Source organism: Palaemon carinicauda, unplaced genomic scaffold (genome assembly GCF_036898095.1).
Source record: "Palaemon carinicauda isolate YSFRI2023 unplaced genomic scaffold, ASM3689809v2 scaffold137, whole genome shotgun sequence".
NCBI lineage: Eukaryota > Metazoa > Arthropoda > Malacostraca > Decapoda > Palaemonidae > Palaemon > Palaemon carinicauda.
Window position 1 is genome coordinate 165,001 of NW_027168893.1, and position 7,500 is coordinate 172,500.

Genomic DNA, 7,500 nt, shown 5'->3' on the forward strand with positions numbered 1-7,500 from the left:
TTATTATAGTAAAAGAACTTTTCATCTCAACTTATTATCAAGTTACACAAAAAGAAAGAAAACAAGAGCAATCAAAGATTTTCGACTCCCGCCAACATTCAATTAAAGTCTACGGACATTACACTCCACATTTCATATCCTGACTAAACTGCAGATGGTGAAAAGTGCAATGTTGATCCAGAATCGTGCTTTTGATACGTATCACCTTCAAAATTTTATGGTGTATTACAATGCATAATATCTATACTTTGTTAAAGTTTAGTGAAAATCCAATGGGTCTATTTGTTATGACGTAATCTTTGAATTTGTGAAAAATGCAAATCCTGTTCTAGAGTCCGGAGGATTTCTAAAATTTGATGGGGTCGTCCATGACCTAATATGTATCTGTGATGAAAATTTCGACAAAATTCGTTGAGTAGTTTTGAAGTAATCCTGTCCACAGACAGACACAGACAAATAGATAAATAAATAAATAAACCCACTCGAAAACATAGCTTCCTTGTCGCAGGCAAATGAAAGCACAAGCAATAGAGGTAATCGTAACGAAGTAATGACTCAATCATGAAAGGAACTTTGCTCCCAAAAGCACAACTACGTCCTTCTGTCTTTCCCACGAAATCCTTCGTAGGCCACAGATGAGTCAATTGTAATGCTCAACTAGAGAGATTTCAGGAGATTGTTCTGTAAAAGGGTCGATTATTCTAATTCAGGAACTCTGATGTTCTTGTTTGGAACAATGTGAACATTATTCTCATTGTTCTTTCACTAGAGACTATCCGTTTACTCTTGGTATTAGAAATTGCATAGCTAAACCAATGTATAATTTGCACAAAGTGTTTCAACTTAACTTTGGCAACAGGGATTCACACTGACCCCTCTTGTAATTATTAATATTTTAATGAAACTATCTTGGAGTAGAGTTCTCTTGCTTGAGGGTAAACTCAAGCTGTTCTATCTTATTACTCTTACACTTGTTTTTGGAAGTTTTTATAGTTGAATTATGAAATATCAATTTAAATGTTGTTATAGTTCTTAAAATATTTTATTCTAATTGTTCGTTACTCTATTGTAGTTTATTTATATCCTTGTTTCCTTTCCTCACCGGGCTATTTTTCCCTATTGGAGCCCTTGGGCTTAAAGCATCTTGTATCTCCAACTAGGGTTATAGCTTTATAATAATAATAATAATAATAATAATAATAATAATAATAATAATAATAATAATAATAATAATAATAATAATAATATTAATAATAATGATAATAATAATAATAATAATAATAATAATAATAATAATAATAATAATAATAATAATAATAATAATAATAAAAATAATATTAATAATTACAAGGAGTTATTTCCTCTTCCAAACTACAATAGTTTCACGTAAAAGATATCTCATGTCTGATCATTTCTAAGCATATCTTCTATTATTATTATTATTATTATCATTATTATTATTATTATTATTATTATTATTATTACTATTATTATTATTATTATTATTATTATTATCATTATTATTAATATTAGGCAAATTCACCCTCTTTTCACTTTTTTTTCTATCACATATTTATAAGCTTTAGTCTTTCCTCTTCTTTTTTACATATATTTCTGTCTCATTTTCAACGTCTGATCACACCTGTAAAGTAATAACTAATATTCATAATTTCAAACACATGTTTATCACCCCATATATTAAAGAGCAAGTGTCTGATTACATTTATAAAACTAATATTCCACAAACATTTCCTTTATAGGTAAAAAGAAACCAGGCAAGCATGTCAGAGCTTAAGACGGGAAGCACCTCCTTATTTCTGGGAGCCCGTTCTCTCATTATGTGCACGATACTGCTTTTCGGCGTTTGCTCCTCTTACCTGGTGACTGCCACGCTCCTGGCCTGCTCTGCCACGCTCCTCTTCTATCACATTCAATCTAAATACAATTACTGGGCCGTCAGAGGCGTCAAGTCTCCACCGGCGACGCCATTTTTAGGCCATACGTTACAACGCCTGGGCATCAAGATGCCATTCATGGAGGTAAGCTTATTTTACTTACCAAGAGTTACTCTACTTACGGAAAGTTACTCTACTTAAGCAGAGTTACTCTACTTAGGAAGAGTTAATTTACATATGAAGAGTTAATTTACATATGAAGAGTTACTCTACTTACGAAGAGTTACTCTACTTAAGAAGCGTTACTTTACTTAGGAAGAGTTACTCTACTTACGAACAGTTACTCTACTTACGAAGAGTTACTCAACTTAAGAAGCGTTACTCTACTTACGAAGAATAACTCTACTTAAAAAGCGTTACTCTACTTACGAAGAGTAACTCTACTTAGGAGGAGTTACTCTACTTACGAAGAGTTACTCTACTTACGATGAGTTACTCTACATAAGAAGAGTTACTCTACTTATGAGGAGTTCACTCTACTTACGAGGAGTTACTCTACTTACGAAGAGTTACTCTACTTACGATGAGTTACTCTACATAAGAAGAGTTACTCTACTTATGAGGAGTTCACTCTACTTACGAGGAGTTACTCTGTTAACGAAGAGTTACTTCATTCATGTCTTTCTTCCAATTTCCATTTTCGTTTTGCAGTTCTTTGATGATCTGTACTTCAACTACAACGGGAGAGATTTCTGTGGGTACTACGACTTCCTACAGCCAGGACTCTTCATCGGTAATCCGGAGATCATCAAGAGCATCTTGGTCAAGGACTTCGATCACTTCGCGGATCGAAGGACATTCGATCTGGGGAAGGTGAAGTACCTTGGTATAAACTTATTTCCAGTCTGCTGTTTAACATTACAGCTTTCCAGATGTTATATATACATACATGCATGTACATGTAAATATTATCATGTGATAAATGTTATCTTAAATATTGTCATGTGATAAATGTTATCTAAATTCATGTTGCTGGATAAACCCCTTAAAAGTATTCTTAAAAGTATTTATATATCTGCATTGTCCGGTAAATTCATTACTGAAAACGTTTGTATGATCTATAAGCTTTACATAATTAACCTTCAAAAAAACTTAATTCTTATAAAAGCCATTCAAAGAAAGTACACGGGTACATAGATACGTATGTAGACTACATACTGCTTTCATTTTTTTTCCTTCCCTTCATATATTTGGTAATAATATAAAATGATTAGCCAGTGTTGCTTAGTGCTGACATGCTAGGGTATTTATCAGTCCGCCAAAGTTAGAGAATGATCCAACCCAAAGCTAGGACCAAGGAGGGCCAGGCAATGGGTGCTGATGACTCAGCAGATAGACTTATGGGTTCCCCCAAACACCCCATCCTTAGCTCACAAGGATGACGAGGTTGCACATGCTAAAGGAACTAACTAGTTTGAGCTGGACTGGAATCCCCTACTGGCGATCACCAGTCAGGTGACGTTACCGCATAGGCCACCATAGCCCTAAATTAGAGATTGATCCTCTTAACAATTAATTTTTTTTAATCCCTATGCTGATATATATATATATATATATATATATATATATATATATATATATATTATACATATATATATAAACATTTATATATATAAATACATATATATATATATATATATATATATATATATATATATATATATATATATATATATATATATATTTATATATATGTATATATATATATATATATATATATATATATATATATATATATATATATATATATATATATATATATATACATATATATATATATATATATATATATATATATATATATATATATATATATATATATATATATATATATATATATTACCATGGTCTTCATATGTAAAATGGATATATTTTACCTGGTTCCTATATCCGTGAAAGGCTAATCAAAACAGTTTCAGAGTATGTTTTAACATCAAAGAATTATTGACACATATCAATGTAAGTGGCTTACAAAGACAGCGTGTAAAGTATGCTGTACAATACTTTAAAATTCCGGTGTAAATGCTCTGCACTTTACAGGACAAAGAGGCTTACTACAGAGCAACAATAAAGGGTTCGATTTCATGGTGACATCAAGTCCCATAATGCATCTGGGAATATAGATACCCAGAGAAGTGCTTTATAAAAAGTTATTGATGTTATAATGGGAATGAAGGTAAAGAACCGCAGATTTAATTGATTTTACACATTCCAAAAAGATGTGATATGATCTTTCCACTTAATGATTGGGCTAAACTTAAAAATTTGCATTAAAAAACCATAAAAATCCTGGAATAGATGTTGCCGGGCATTCACCATTTTAAAAACGGATATATTGAAGTAAAGGAGTGATATTACGGTCACCAACCCGTAAAAGATAATAACAAAGTAGGGTGAAAATTACGGTCACCTGTATTTTACTGAAATACGGATAAGAATTGTATATTTTTTACCGAGAATTATCGATTAAATTTACGGGTTATATTTTTAACATTGTACATAATACTAAAAAAGTCATGACATTTCTTTTATCATGACGCAGAGATTGAATCAAACCTGTCCTGAAAGTTTTTTGGATGCATTAGGTAGACGAGAGTTTCAAATGATTATACCAATGCAATTATATATAAGAAAACTTGTTAGTGAAAACCCTAACTGCAATTAGGGGAATAAAGGAATAGTTCTTAGTATTAAAAAGAGAGTTCTTAGAATCAAATTAGGTTTCGGGACATTAATCTTTATCTCTTTTTTTGTAGGATTCAGTGGTATTCCAAGATAACTTCTTAGTCCTTAATTCATTCCACTGTGTAGGATTAAACGAAAATCCACAAATTCCACATAACTTTGCGTTCCCTGAAGAGGTATTATTTCGCTCTGTAAAGCTATCAGATTATTGTGAATAGGTCACTCCCTCAAGAAGGGTTTGTCATAAGGAAAATCTGTACTTTATGTAATCCAAATAGAAATATCAAGCCTTTAGAAGTAGATTACTGAAAAGGCAGAATTCCATGTTATTTATTACCCGAGTCAGCGCTACCCTTTCACCCCCAAAGGACGTACCGGTACGTTCTTGCAAAACACTTAATTACATATTTTTGAATTTTTTTGATAATTTCACGAGAAACTTCAGGCATTTTCCAAAAGAATGAGACCAACCTGACCTTTCTAGGACAAAAATTAAGCTTGTTAGAGCAATTTAAAAAAATTATTTAGCAAAATGTGATCGAAATTTAACCTTATGGTGGGGGTAAAAGGGGTAGGGGAGGCTGTTCGGCGCGTGACGTCATGCGCAAAGGGAACGCATTTTCGTTCTGTCGTGAGCCGACTTCTTACTTAAAAGTCCTTGCAATTACAGTTACTCTTTTCTCGCCCATAGTAAGGTATGAGATATAATGCTATGAAAGTTTATTTACTTTTTCCTTTATGTTGAGACTTAGTTTAATAGTAGGCTAAGAATACGGCAGTCTAATACAGGTTGCAGAATGGCGTAGCCTGCCTCCCTGTAGGTAAGTAGGTAAGGCTATGGCTCCCAGGTTAGGTTAGGTGAGGATTCTTGTGTTAGCTGAAATTCATGTGTTTGTTTCCCTTTTAAAATATGGATTTTCAGCCATAACATTTGACATTTTACATTAATTATGTTTCAATGAGCTACAAAGGGTCCCCTTTTTCCGTAAATTTTGTTTTTAAGAAGTATATATACCTTCTGGTGACAATGATCATGATTCTAAAGACGTAGATGAAGAAAGTACTCAGGTGAATTTCTTTTGCTCCCCAGGTAAACCCCATCGCCAACGACATGCTGAGCAACGCAACGGGGCAGCACTGGCGTTTCATTCGAGGGGTCGTGTCCCCCGCCTTCACTTCAGGGAAAACTCGCAGGCTCTTCCCGCTCATGAATAACAGGGCCATCCATCTTCTGCAACTGACAAGGGAAGAAGCGAAGAAAGGTTCTGTTGAGGTTAGAATACTCTTTTTTTACATAAACCTTTTTTTCTGATTTGTCGGAAATGTCCCTAGCTGGCGATCCACAGACGGCAGTTTTAGTCCTTCTTAAACTCAATAGATTTTTGTAGGGTCTGTGACCTAATGAATCTTGTGAGCTAATGATTGGGAGTTTGGAGGAGCATATATATTTACCTGATGAGTAAAACTTAGTTTTTGTCTTGTCTGAAATGTCCCCAGCTGGTAATCGCCGCACTAGGGTTTGAGTCCCGCTTAAACTCAATAGCCTTCTGCAAGGTCTGCGACCTTATTAATCTTGTGAACTAGTTCTCATGGTCTCAAAAAAAAAAAAAAAAAGTGAATTTTCAACAGGGTTGATAAACATTTAAGGCATCACAGTAGTGCATATATATATATATATATATATATATATATATATATATATATATATATATATATATATATATATATATATATATATATTCTTCCAGGGTACTTTAATGATATATTGAAAAAATGAAAAGATATCCATCTCTATAAATATATTCGGTTGACATTTCAAAATAGTAAAATATGATTACCATCTCTAAAGACAACTCGATGTGTGCTATACTCAATTTATTTCAATGAGGCGCATTTGCATCGACTGGCAGGGGTGCCCTTTTAGCCCGGAAAAGTTTCCTGCTATCTGATTGGTTAGAATGATCTTATCCAACCAATCAACGATCAGGAAACTCAGAGCTAAAAAGGGTACCCTGCGAGTCAGTGCAAATCTGCCTCACTAAAAGAGTTGACTATAGTTACATTAACATACTTCTAATGCATGAAATAGGTAATAGGGTTAATTAATTATTCTACAGGCTCACGCCCTCTGTGGGAAATACACCATGGACTCCATAGCGAGCTGTGCCTTTGGCATTGAATGTGACGCTTACTCTTCCGAGGCCGAAACCTTCCCTGTCATGGCTGCCAGAGTAATGCAACTTTCTCCTGCAAGGGCTCTTAAGGTATGTGTTTTCCTCATAGATATTCTATATTCAATTCTTTTTAGTGAGGCAGATTTGCACCGACTCGCAGCGGTGCCCTTTTAGCTCGGAAAAGTTTCCTGCTATCTGACTGGCTAGAATTATCTTGTCCAACCAATCAGCGATCAGGAAACTTTTCCGAGCTAAAAAGGGCACCCCAGCGAGTCAGTGCAAATCTGCCTCACTAAAAAGTATTGACTATAGTATTACTTCTACTACTAATAATGGTAGCCTATGTAGTAACGTCCCTAACTGGTGAACGCCTGACTGGGGTTCGAGTCCTGCTCACCCATTAGTTCCTTTAGTCCCTGCAACCTTACCATCTTTGTGAGCTAAGGATGGGTGGTCTAGGGGAGCCTATAGGTTTACCTGCTGAGTCATCATCAGTCATTGCCTAGCCCTCCTTAGTCCTACCTTGGGTGGAGAGGTGGCTTGGGTTATGGTCAGTCTCTACTGTAGACTAGAGCATAGGGTTGTGGTGGCCGATGTGGTAACGTCCTATTATAACTACTAAATTTACTACCTCAGCTACTGCTACTATTACTACTGTGGCCGCTAATACTGAAAAGGTGGTTTGG

The 7,500-nt window shown here is 34.5% G+C and overlaps 1 protein-coding gene across 3 annotated transcripts in view; it reads left to right on the forward strand.

Annotated features, from left to right (window-relative positions):
* The window catches only part of LOC137635525 (probable cytochrome P450 6a13), a 20,163-nt gene that overhangs the window by 5,656 nt on the left and 7,007 nt on the right, over positions 1-7,500 (forward strand). For all 3 annotated transcript variants that reach the window (XM_068368005.1, XM_068368004.1, XM_068368003.1), the window contains exons 2-5: positions 1,761-2,039; positions 2,607-2,768; positions 5,731-5,913; positions 6,758-6,904. In XM_068368005.1, coding sequence (XP_068224106.1) covers positions 1,782-2,039; positions 2,607-2,768; positions 5,731-5,913; positions 6,758-6,904 — 750 coding nt within the window. In that variant the 5' untranslated portion in view covers positions 1,761-1,781. The remainder of the gene's footprint in view (positions 1-1,760; positions 2,040-2,606; positions 2,769-5,730; positions 5,914-6,757; positions 6,905-7,500) is intronic.